Consider the following 13,559-nt stretch of genomic DNA (forward strand, 5'->3'; position numbering starts at 1 on the left):
CTTTTCATCATGTTTTTTTCAAAATTACAAATACCAGCTGTTACTATTCAAAAATGCTTTTGAAACATACATGTGAAATTATTTTGAGTAAAGTTTGCTTGAAAAGTTTGATTTATTCAAAAGTTGTTTTTTTTTTTTTTTTTTTAAGTAACACAGGATCTTGTTTACTTATAGTGAGTTCTTAGTATTTTTAAGTATTCAAAATTGTTAGAGTACTGTTGAAATATTTTAAATACTGTCTTGGTCACAGAATACCATTTATATTTCAAAAAGCCTCTTGCTGTATCACTTACTAACTAGAAAATTCCTTGGATTAATGGGAGGGATTGGAGAAGTTGAGTTTTAATGGCTGTCATATCAAAGCTGCACCTCAAAGAGTCTGCCTTCTACCTTGATTTAGAAAAACCTCTGGTGGTGGGCCTGGTTGCTTTTTCCTTCTCCTTTGCTTGGTAACTGCAGTTTAAAAAGCTTTTGGGTCTTCTGTGGGTGAGAAGGCATTCTTGTGCCTGAATTTTTGTTGAAAAGTTGGGCAGCAGTTACTAGAGATTTTATCTTTCAAGGTGCAAAGCAAGCACTCTACTGACTGAGCTATCTCCCCAGCCCCCACAAATAGGTTTTCCATTTTTCTGGACGTTGTTCAGCCAGTTGTTGTCTTATATCTGTAAACTGAATGTTTTCTGTTTGGTTAAGGATTGACTTTCTTTGAATAGCAAATGTATTATTAAAGAGAAAGTGAATTACTTACTAATACTAGTAAAACTAAGTAATATTTTCTGAACTACTAAGAAGTCTACATAGAAGTATAATATAGATACAAAACAAGGTTTGGGGAATGAACAACTATTTCCCCCATTTTTCTTTTAGCTTATTGAAATAGTTTTCTGTCTTTCATGATTATGAAAGAGTATAATGGGGAAATTTGATTATAGAGAAGATACTTCAACACAGTTTAGTGTGTTCCAGTTTCTTTAGTAGGCACAGGGGAGAATTGGTGACAAGGTCTGGTGATGAAGGTCTTTGTTTTCTTGGAACTTAATTTGAATTGCAATCTCCACAGATAGAGGTTAAAAAAGAAATGTTCTTTGAGGTTTGTCTTCCTCATTGTTATTTGAATGTTCTTGTCTCCAAACTATTTCTATAATCACTGATAGTAATTCCCAGGTTTTCTGGAACTGTTGAATAACTTTGATTTGATTTTTGTGATGCTTTCTACGATGTTGAAATTGCTACACAACAGGGTTTTTTTGTTTGTTTGTTTTATTTTTACTTTATTTTCATTTATATATTTCTTAATTTGCTATACTGGGGTTCAAATTCAGGACCTTGTGCATGCTGAGCTACACCACAGCCCTTTCTGAAAAATTTGAGACAGGGTCTTGCTGTCCTTGAACTTGTGATCTTCCTGTTTCAGCCTCCCAGGTTGCTGGAATTACGTGCATGTGCCACCACATCTGGCTTTATTGTTTTTGTTTAAATAAAGTGATGTTTCATAACTGGAGCATCACAGTCTTAATCATATACTGGATTCTGATACTTAACTCGGATGTCATAAAACACAGATGTGTTTTTATTTTCTTCTAGATAGACCTATTCTCCATTAAACCAGTTTATAATAAAGACTTGAAGTCCTATTGCTTAATACTTCTGAAATTCAGATTCTAGGTATGGTGAGGTAGGTGACCCAAACAGCTCACCAGTATTTCCCTTCATTTTATATTGAGCATTTAGTATCTTTGACCTTTACAGAATTATCTGACCTAATAGTTAACAACAGTTACAATTCTAAGTACATCATTGATAACTCTTAGAAGGCAGATGATTTTTTTTTCTTTTTTTAAGATGATTGATTATTCCACTTCATAGCAGGTACCATGACATTGAGCAGTCATAGTTATTTGTGGTACCCAGGAGAGCAAATCCTGATGAGACCATTAAATGTTGCCCATTTGATGTTTTACTAACTCGGATTCCCTGGAATATAGAAGTGCTCCTCTTGCTGGGAGTGGTGGCACATGCCTATAATTGCAGTGGTTTGGGAGGCTGAGGCAGGAGGATCTCAAGTTCAAGGCCAGCCTCGGTAACAGTGAGACACTAAGCAATTCAGTGAGACCCTGTCTCTAAATAAAATCCAAAAAAGGGCTGGGATTTGGCTCAGTGGTTAAGTGACCCTGAGTTCGGGCCCCGGTACCAAAAAAAAAAAAAAAAAAAAAAAAAAAGTGCTCCTCTTAGTGACCACTAAGAGACTCAGCTGTCTCAACTACTTGTGGTTGTCTGCCTAGGATAGGTGAGTAGAGTCTCTCCTCACACTCAGACAGCCTTGGTTTGTTTCATTTTCTTTGAAAGTTAATAAACAGACACTTTAGGGTTTTCACATAAACAGACATTGTCTTGCTACGTGTGTGTGTGTGTGTGTGTGTGTGTGTGTGTGTGTAAGAGAGAGCGAGCGAGAGTGTTTAAAGGAATAATTTTGAATTGAGACTTGTAACAGTAGTTTACTTTTTATATGTTAGATTTTGGTCTTTAAGGAGACTTGACATTTTCTAAGGTGCTTTATGTCCATTGCTATTTGTCTTGACCTAAGAGAAATGTGCTTTTGCTAGGCCCCAGTCCTCAGAAATGAAAAGCAGAATTTTGCATGTATTGCTAGTTTATCTTCTACAATTCTTCTGCCATCATAGGTTGTTCTCTATAGTGTTAAATTAAGGGGGCACTTTGCTATCAGTTTTGTTTGGTTTTTAAAGAGGTGGAGTTTTGCCATTTTCCCAGACTAGCTCCAAGCAGTCCTCTCCTTCAGCCTCCCAAGTAACTGGGACTACAGGCATGTGCCACTGCACTTGGCTGCTGGCAGAGTTTTTAAAAGAGGTTATGCCAAGACATGTTAGACACTGCTTCAGGTACTACCTCATAAAAACCAAGAGCTGCAAAGGGTGCTGTTTATAATGGAGTTGAAATCTCAGCACTAGACCCCCATTTGCCCTTTTGGTCTGTTTCCTTCCTAGTAGTTGGCACTTTGAGAGCAAGGAACTGAGGCATCCTAGGGGATTGGTTGAAGATAAATCACAAGTACCTTCAGTCATGAGAGTCCTACTGTGTCCAACTTTTCAGAGATTTATGTTTATAACAAATGTTTATATTCCAGAAAAAAGATATATAGAGCTTTCTGTGTTTAAAAAGGAGTATATTAGGTTTGCATAGAGATTTCACAGGTAAAATCATATCATGTCATTGTGTGGCTACCTGAACCACTTGACTTGTCAGAACTAGTCAACACATAGATTTCTCATTTCGAATTACATGTTTTCAGTTTACATGTAAATAAGCATGTAAAGTACATACCAGATAAGATCTTTGGCACTTCCAAAGGAAGAAAAGCATTCCTACCAAAGCCAACCAGTTCTCTCTCTCTCTCTCTCTCTCTCTCTTAGTTGTAGAAGGACACAACTTGTGTGTGGTGCTGAGGATGGAACCCAGGGCCTCAGATGTTCTAGGCAAGCTCTCTACCCCAGGGCAAGCTATGACCCCAGCCCACCAAAGTCAGTTCTCTGTATTACCATTCCCATCCTTTCTATCAGCACCTCTGACTGATGCCACTGCTCATGGGACCATAGTTTATTCATGATCATGTCAGTGGAGATCATTTCATTGTTTGTATTTTGCCTACTGCCATTTGAACCTGAGATCTAAACTTTTATTTGATGACTCTGTCTTGTATTTGTAGATCTGAGTTTCTTGAATCTGGGTATTTTATTGTTAAGGATGCCAGAATAAAAATCATATGTCAGGCAAAAAGCAACTTTACAGTGAATGTGCTATGGACGTTTTTATTCATGTGTTTCAATCTCTTGCCTCTGCGGAAAAGTTGGAACAATCAGACATTCTTATTTGGTATCATCTTAAGTTCACATTAAAGTGAACATGTGTTACTTTTTAATACAGAAAACAGTCTCTCAAAGGTATGGACCTATGCTTCATCTTTGTGGCTCTTCGTGGACATCACTTGAAACATCCTGAAGACCTGCTTCGTCTTTGCCATAAGTGCATTTTCTTAGGAATAGACTATTGTTGATTCTGATGATTTCTTCTGATCAATTAGACATCAACTAACTAGCTCGTTAGGTAGGATTTTGTATGTATGAGAGACAGAAAAAGGGACCTCTTTTATAGTTTCATAATGTAACTATACCCAGCACAGGACTGTGATTACCTAACATTTTTTTCTTGTGCTTGAACTCAGGGGCAGAGGCCTGGCCTCCAGGGGTTTGTCTTAAGTATGTCGGGGGAGACCAGTTTGGACATGTGAACATGGTGATGGTGCGATCATTAGAGCCACAAGAGATTGCGGATGTCAGCGTCCAGATGTGCAGCCCCAGCAGAGCAGGAATGTATCAGGGACAGTGGCGGATGTGCACTGCTACAGGACTCTACTATGGCGGTGAGTATGTCCTTGTACAGCTCAGGGTGAAGGAATTAAGGTAACATCTTATAATATCCCCAGTGTTACTCACATAGTCTGTTGAATTGCATAACAGGGCATGGCCTCTTTTACCCATGCAGGTAAATGACTTGAATTTAATGAGTTGCTGATTGGAGTCGAATGCTCTCCCTTTTTAAATTTTTTGATACCAGGGATTGAACTCAGGGGCACTCAACCACTGAGCCATATTCCTAGTCCTGTTTTGTATTTTATTTAGAGACAAGGTCTCACTGAGTTGCTTGGCACCTCGCTTTTGCTAAGGCTGACTTTGAACTCCCAAGCCTCCTGCCTCAGTCTCCTAAGCTACTGGGGTTACAGGTGTGCGCCACCGTGCCTGGGAATGCTCTCCCTTTTATCCTAAGAATTTAATTAAAATTTAGCAAAGTGTATGCAGATTTTACTTAGCATTTGAAACAATGATTATGGTGTCATTAATTTTATTATATAATCTGGTAGGTGCTATAAGAAAACTGAAGGCAGACCTTATTTTCTAAGTCTCTAGGCACAAGTCATATAAAACAGATAATGCACAAAACGTATGAACTCCTTCCAGTCTAATGATCTGTCATACTACTAACACCTCTCCCTCTTTCCCAGACCTTTTGAAGTAATTTATACTGTTTCTGCTTCCATGTGTTTTTGAAAATTTTTTTTAGATGTTGACGCACCTTTCATTTTATTTGTATGTGGTGCTGAGAATCAAACCCAGTGCCTCATACATGCTAGGCAAGTGCTCTACCACTGAGCCACAACCCCAGGCCTCCTTCCACATTTTCTGTTCACTCTTCAATCTGTTCTATCCTTTACCTGGTTCCCATTCCAGCGATTGTTTTTTTATCAATGACCTCCCAGTTGATATATCCAGTAGCCTCTTTGTAGTCTTCACGCTAGTGGATGTTCTAATTTTCATTTGGTACTATACTATAAATGACTTTTTGCACTATGTACCTTCTTAAGCTCATATGACACCTCTCCTCTCTGAATGTGCTTTCTTTTCCCTTGTCTAGTCTCACCTATGCCCTAAGATTACTATATTCCAAGGTAAGTTCCATTTAGGCTCAGTGATCTCACCCACCTATATGGCTTCAATTCTCACTAGTATATCATAGGTAGTGATGTTCAAATTCATATCTATGGCTGCAGCCTCTTTTGAGAGCTCCAAACCTGTGTTTTATACCTATGGGCAGAAACCCTGAATGTTTTATAGTACAGATTTCTGAATTTCTGAACACCTCCTTCATAAAACTTACATCCTTCTCATGAGTATCCTATTAAGATAATCAGATCAGAAACCTTGGATCTATCATTCGTTCTCTGCATTTTCTTTAATCATAAACCAATTTCTGTTGGTTTCACTTTGTCTTGTGCCCTGAAGATCCAAAGAGAAATAGTAACTAGTTAAATCTTACCTGGACTGACAGCCTATAGGCCAGTAGGACCTTTGGAGTTATTTCAGAGGCTCTGGAATTCTTGTTCTCATATGTTTTTGTAACCAGTGGAAACTTTGAATATTTTTAGTTCCTAATATTTTAATAGTAGAGTTTTTCATGGTGTTTATGTGACATCATTCTTTGCCTAAAGCCTTTGTGCCTACTGTAATGCAGCCATATTCCTTGGCATATGATTAAAGCACCTCACTATCTGGCCTCATTTTTATTTGCTTTCAGTCACCTTCTAACTCCCCCATGGTCTGTCTCTGAAGATGCCGATGCCACATGTTGTCATTTCTCCATGCCTTTGCTTGTGTTCTTCCCATTGCTTGAAATATCCTTTTCTTTCCTTCCCAGCAAACTCCCTATCATCTTCAAGGCTCTTGTGGAGTTACCATTCTTCCTCCCCTCCTCCCCCTTGCTTACTGTGAAACTACCCCAAGGAAATTCACTCTCCCCCTTTTATTAATTAATTAATGTGCACCTGCTGTTTTTATGCTTAATGCAGTTATTTTAGGGGCTTGCTAACTTGTTAAAATTGTGAAGTATTGATTGAATATCAAATGAACACATAGTCACATATCAAAATGCAGAGAGATTATTTGTTCCTTTCTTTCAGGGCTCCCTTTTCAGGTGGTCTCTGCTAAGAATCTTACCTGTGGTTGGAGGGAATGTCCCCCACTGCTGAGCTCCATCACTGCATTATCTGTTCATAGCTTACTCCTTTGTTTCTCTTTGGTACTTTACCTCTTTCTACTGATTAATGATAGTTGTCTCTTTTACATGTAGAACTTTTAAGGATGGGACTGGAGTTCTGGCTCAGTGGTAGAGCATTTGCCTAGCATGTGTGAGGCACTGGGTTGATTCTCAGCACCACATAAAAATAAATAAATAAATAAATAAATAATCTGTCAACATCTAAACAAACAAACAAAAAAAAAACCAACTTAAAACTTTTAAGGTGACACCTGTGTCTGACTTACCTTTGTAACCTCAAAAGCCTGAGCCCAGTACAGAGCAAGTAATTACCAGTAAATTTTTAAGGGAATGTCAACATTTTTGAGAGGGAAGGAAGACTATGTTCATGACTAAAAAATGTAATCCCTTTGATGAAAAAATTATTTTCTGATCTTCAGTGCTTGAGACTCTAGTATTTTTGTGTGTATTTTAGTGTTAAATTAGAAGTACCATTAAGTGTGACATTAAATTTTATTGTTGAAGCAAACCTCTTATGTTGTAGATGTCAACACGACATCTACTAGCTTTGGGAGTGATAAAGAATTTAAAGCCTTTTTTGGTCTTACAGTTCTTAAGTTGTTTTTCGAGACTTTGTGGAATCTAATATCTTCCAAGGGATCTTAATAATTTATCTGAATTTTGTGGTTTTCAACCATTTTTCTTAGGCATTGGAACCTTTTCCTAGATTAAAGTGTATCTGAATACCTTCTCCCCAAAAGGGAAAGGATAAAAATGAAACTTGTTTTTGGAATTGGGCACCTCCTTGTCCTATGTTTCTTGTACTGTGAGATGACCTCCAGAACAAAATTAAGTATAAATTACAAACCTTCATCTGCTCCATTGAAGAGTTTTAATTCCGTTTTACAGACTACTGTGTTTCTCTGAATCCAAATTACTCTTGCTGTGGAACACATCGTGGTATCAGAGATAAGCGACTAATGAAATGAATATATTGACTAGAGGCATAGCTCAGTGCTGGAGCACTTGTTTAGCATGTGCAAGGCCCTGGTTTTATCCCCAGCATTGCCCCCATTTATATACGTATACGTATATGTATATTCTTGAAGCAACCCTCTCATGTTGTAGATGTCAATTGACTATAAATATACTAGCTTTGGGAGTGATAAAGAATTTAAAGCCTTTTTTTGTCATAGTTCTTATAGTTTGAGACTTTGTGGAATCTAATATCTTCAAGGGATCTTAATAATTCATATATATGTGTGTGTATATATATATGTATATGTATATATGTATATGTATATGTATATATGTCATAGTACAATTGTAAACACATGAGAAAATTAAGTTACCATAATAATGTGACTGGTTCTTCCCAGGATTTTTTGCTCACACTCAGCTTGCTGACTCATTGAATGGAATGGTGAGTGTGGACTATAGGATTGCTTAGACACAAACTTGGACACCTAGGTGACCTCTGCCCCTTATCCTTCTGTTTTAACAACAAAGGGTATTTTTCATTTTTGATGGGGTGGTCTTAGATGGTCTTCACTAGAAAGAATTCATTCTCTTTATTCTTATAACTTTTTTGTGGGGTGTGAACTGGGTGCTTAACCACTGAGCTACATCCCAGCCCTTTTTATTTTTTATTTGAGACAGGGTCTCACTAGGTTGCTTAGGCCTCGCTAAGTTGCTGCAGCTGGTCTTGGACTTGCAGGGCCTCCTGTCTCAGCCTCCTGAGCTGGTGGTATTACAGGCATGTGCTACCACGCCCAGCTACTTTTATAACTCTTAATGTTGCTCAGCTCATTTCTCTTCTTCAAAAGGAATGTTTTGCTGTTTTGATAATTTACAAGTCTTCCCTCTTCTCCTTATTTTTAATAGATTGTGCAGGGTCAGAGTTTCTTGATAGATGTACCATTAGCATGTTGTGGGGACAGTTTTGTGTCATGTGAGGCATATTACGAAAAAGATTCTTGGCCCATTTCCATTAAATACCTGTAGCTTCACCTGTTAATCTGGACAACCTAAACTGTTCTCCACTACACAAATTTCTTTCTTTTGATTGGGAATCAATAAGTATCTGATTCTTGGCAGATTTATTTATAAGTTCCAGTATTCTTTTTACTGACTTTGATATCCCTGTCACACTATCCCACCAAAGGAATTAATTTCTTAGATTTTATCTAAGTAGCAGATATAGTAGCATATATAAGTAGCAGATATAGCAAATAGTATTATTAGCAAATTCTAGTACTTGGTGTATGTTAGGTGTCTGTAAGGAGCTTATACATGTCCTTATGAAGGTAATGTTAACTACATTTTATAGATGAGGAAACTGAATACCAGAGAAAATAAGTGATTTGCCTGAGATCTAGTAAAAGTTATGGATTAGCTATGCATTAGAGTTATAAATTCACAAAAATAATTTTATGATTTTTGTCATTAATTTGGCTATACATGTTCAGTTTAATGAGGGTGGGGTGTATGATCCCTGAGTTCTTTCTCCAGTTCTAAAATAGGCCTGTGAAGGTGGGAATTAAGATCAGGGTTTGTCTTCGGCAATTGTTCCACAAATTTCTGCCTGCTTTTTAAAACAACAACAACAGCAACAACAAAACACTGCTCTTTAGGACATGGGCTCTGGATGAATGAGTACTCAGCATGAATTTGTCCCCATTTTAGCCTGAGTACCAACAGCAATGGGCTTCTCCACCTCCTGGCATAGAGGCCTCTTCCACATTCTACAGATTTACCCCTGCCTCCTAACCATTTCCTGTAAATCACAGGGGTCTCATTTGAAGTAAACTAACGTCGAGTGATACCTTGGTTACCTTGAGCTGATGGGTGTTTCTCCTACTTGAGATAATTCCTCAAAGTTAAATACCTCACATGGATTTCTAGAGACATTTCACATGTAGAATATGTATTTGCACATTATTCATTTAGTTTCTTATAGACTAGAAATGAATCTTCTTTTTTCTGTCTTCCAAACCACAGTATGCTAAGAAACTTTCCAGGTGTTCTGTGTAAGGCACAGATTGTGTATTTCCTAAAACCTTTTTAAGATCTTCTAGTTTCTCCATTTATAACATGTCTTCTCTCCTTATGCTTCTTTTATTTTTAATCGATGATGTTATTAAAGAAGCTTTGGTTTCATACATATAGACTTCCTCTCTAGAATCCCTGGTGTTTTCTGCTTACATGCTGTCCTGTCTGATATTTCTCCTAGTTCTTTTGACCTTTAGCATATTTTCTCCACCTTAAAATGTTATTTTTTTACGTTGATTTCAAAAAGTCTTATTTGCTTCTGGAATGTCCTCACCAAAAGATGCTCACTGTTTCAATTGTGATCTCTGGGTTTCTTCAGTGTCAGAAATATGAGCAACCCTTGAAAATAAGATTTTATCTTTGATAAGAGAAATGCTAGCTTAAGCTGATTGTGACTTGTATGGGAAATGTTTTAGAAAGGAACGTTTTAAAATGTAAATGAGATCTGAAATCCTAAAATATTTTCATGTTACGAGATGATAAACTACTTCACCTTCAGAGAAGGAAGTTTTTTGCACTGCTACTGGGTGGTGGTGGTGATTATTTGGTGGTCTTGTTGAGGTAGTTCTGTAGGAAATAGACATAAAGTGAGCCAAACATGGTGGTGAATGCCTATAATCCCAGTAACTCAGGAGGCTCAGGCAGGAGGATCATAATTTTGAGCTTCAGCATTTTATTGAGACCCTGTCTCAAAATAAGATAAAAAGGGTTGTGAATGTAGCTTAGTGGTAGAGCACCCCTGGATTCAGTCCCTGGTACTGCAAATAAATAAGTAAATAAAAAAACAAAAACAAAAAAAACATGATCTTTAAAAATGAAAGGGTAATGTGAAGTGACTGTATGTTCAGATTAACCTTTAAAAGGAAGACATGTGCTGGGCACGGTTGGTACATGCCTATAATCCTTGCAACTCAGGAGACTGAGGCAGGAGGATCAGAAGTTCAAGGCCAGCCTCAGTAACTTAGCGAGACACTGTCTTAAAATAAAAAGGACTGGGGATGTGACTCGGTGGCAAAGCACCTCTGGGTTCAATCACTAGTACCAAGAAAATAAATTTAAAAAAATACAGATGTGTGGGTCCAGAACTCCCATGAACTATAGAAAAGCAAGATATCAGATGAAACAGTGATTTCTTCTGTAGGATGCACTAATTAACAACATATTTACATATATATAAAGCATCAGATGTTTTAACTAATTTGTCATTAAGCTGTGAGTGAGTACTGTTTAATGTGTGTTGTTCACTGTATAATTAGTTTTGTTATTCTTCAACAGGAGCGCTGGTGTGCACGCGCACATAACAATTTTTTCTTAAATATATTTTTAGTTGTTGATGGACCTTTATTTTATTCATTTACTTATATGTGGTGCTGAGAATCAAACCCAGTGCCTCACACATTCGAGGCAGGTGTTTGACCACTGAGCCACAACCCTAGTCCCCTACCCCCAACAAATTTGAAAGGACAGCAAAAAAATAATTTGAAAGCATCATTCCTTCCCCCCCACCCCGTAGCTAGATCCCTTCTATTAAAGCCCTTCTAGATAAGTCTCTGTTCTGGAATGTTAATTTTCATTTTATTTTATTTTTTTCAGTGCTGGGGATTGAACCCAGGGCCTCATGCTTGTGAAGCAAGCGCTCTACCAACTGAGCTATATCCCCAGCCCTGGAATGTTAAATTCTAAAGATTATAAATTTAAGGAAGTGATAGTTCCTTACAAATGTTTTTAAGCAAGTATACTCTTTATTAAGATATCAGTGTACTGGGTTGGAGTTGTGGCTCAGTGGTAGAGCACTTGCCTAGTACATGTGAGGCACTGGGTTTAGTTTTCTGCGTCACATTAAAAAAATATAGTGTCAATCTACAACAAAAAATTTTTAAAAAGATACCAATATATTTAATGCGAAAAAGAAAATATGTAGTTTTAAGACCATTTGTTCTTAAAATGCGTAACTTTGGTTTTTTAAAGGTATAACTTTCCTTTAAAAAAATAATAATTCAGCTAGGTGCTTAATTACAGGCACATGTAATTCCAGCAGCTCAGGAGGCTGATGCAGGAGGATTGGGAGTTCAAAGCCAGCCTCAGCAACTTAGTGAGGTGCTTGTCCAGTCAGCAATACCCTGTCTCTAAATAGAATATAAAAAAGGGCTGGAGATGTGGCTCAGTGGTTGAGTACCCCTGGGTTCAATTCTCGGTACAAAAAAAACAAATAATTCTTTTTGTGTATGCATTATTAGTACACATCAGTATACATCAGGATAGATCTAATTAAAGATTTACTTAGAGAACATAGACTTGTCATAACACAGCATTTACAAATAGAACTTACTGCATTGCACTTCCTTGATTCTAATGTGGCAGTAATTTTCATATACTTCATTGGTTTATTCATTACTTTTCTTGTAGGGAGTAAGGGGAGAGCCACTACAGGTTAAATGAATACATTGATCATTATACGTTGTGATTTTAAAATTTTTGAAAAACAAAGGGGAAAAGGTAAGAATTAAAATTGAAATAGGTGCATTTCCCCTTCACATACACAGATGTTTAAATATATGCTCATTTGAAAAATGTTTCAAGTGAGAAATTTTTAACAAAATTTTTCTGAACTTTTAAATTTTGTGATGGGAGTTTTTGGTAAGTGCCATTGCCCCTAGATCAGACTAGAGCCTAATTATCTTATAAATTGGGAAGCAAGCATAATTACCTTTCAAATAATCAGCATATGCTTTACAACTAAAATGTGATTATTATTCAGTAGAATGTTGATTGTTGTCTAAAACAGTGTATAAGACCTTTGAGTGTTATCTAATATCTTAGTCTTTGATGCAGTTTATTTTCTTTAATTACTGCTCAGAATGTGGTCATAACATTATTTTTAGAAACCATCTATTAGCCTTGTAGTTATAGGTGGGGATCTTTGAAGAAAATAGTCTATTACTGAAAAGCAAATTGCATTCTGTTCCTGTAATAAAGGTTTGACTAGCCACATAATGCTCTAATGGATTTCCTTTGGAATTGAAAACTTATTTTTCAGTTAGAAATTAGTTCATTCTCTAATCTTTAGGGAAAAATAATACTTTTCTTTAGCTCTCTTTTTTCCTTTTTTCTTTTAAGAGCTTATGCTTTTCTTTCCTTACAAAGGGAATGTGAATATTGGATATTTGGTCTCAGGAACGAATGCTGTGAACCTGCTACTGCTAGCCTCTGAATTTTTCTTTGTAGCGATCAACGTCCTTCTAGTTTCCTCTTAAAATTTTATTAAGAGTTGTGCTTGTACTTTGTTTTGACATAGCCTTGAAAGTAATTGAATTCTACAGTGTGTTGACTTTGACTTACTAGCTACTTCAAAGTGACTTTTCCTTTTTATTTTTATTTTTCTCCTTTATATTTGGAAATCAGAAATAACTAAGAAAATAGATCTTATTTCTGACCTGAGATTTATTTGAAGACTTCTAAAAATGTTTAATAATACATTATATTTAATTCAATAAGGTCTGTTATTTCCACATATAGCTCTAGCTGCATTTCAAGTAAATCACATGTGCCTAATGGCCTGCTGTTGGATAGTACACTCTATCAATACTAATATGTTGTGCCAATTTTTTGTTTCATTTTGGGGTAAAATATTTCATAGAACCAGTGATATTATTTTAAATTTATTTTTAATTTTTACAGACTGTTTTTTGATTCATTGTACACAAATGGGATACCTTTTCATTTTTATGATTGTACACGATGTAGATTCACACCATTCCGGTGATATTTTTGCAGTTGAAACTCTGGGTCTGGAGGATTAGGTTGTCAGTTACTAATTCAGTTTATTTTTATAACTAGGATCCTAAGTTATCAAATTTATGTACATAAGGTTGTTTGTAATATCCTCTTTTCAACACCTGTATTTGGTG

The 13,559-nt window shown here is 36.6% G+C and overlaps 1 protein-coding gene across 2 annotated transcripts in view; it reads left to right on the plus strand.

Moving 5' to 3' along the window:
- Positions 1-13,559, plus strand: part of Ilrun (inflammation and lipid regulator with UBA-like and NBR1-like domains) — a 76,098-nt gene that overhangs the window by 30,971 nt on the left and 31,568 nt on the right. For both annotated transcript variants that reach the window (XM_047558067.1, XM_047558069.1), the window contains exon 3: positions 4,235-4,432. In XM_047558067.1, the coding sequence (XP_047414023.1) occupies positions 4,235-4,432 (198 nt within the window). The remainder of the gene's footprint in view (positions 1-4,234; positions 4,433-13,559) is intronic.

The sequence above is a fragment of the Sciurus carolinensis genome, chromosome 7 (assembly GCF_902686445.1).
Source record: "Sciurus carolinensis chromosome 7, mSciCar1.2, whole genome shotgun sequence".
NCBI lineage: Eukaryota > Metazoa > Chordata > Mammalia > Rodentia > Sciuridae > Sciurus > Sciurus carolinensis.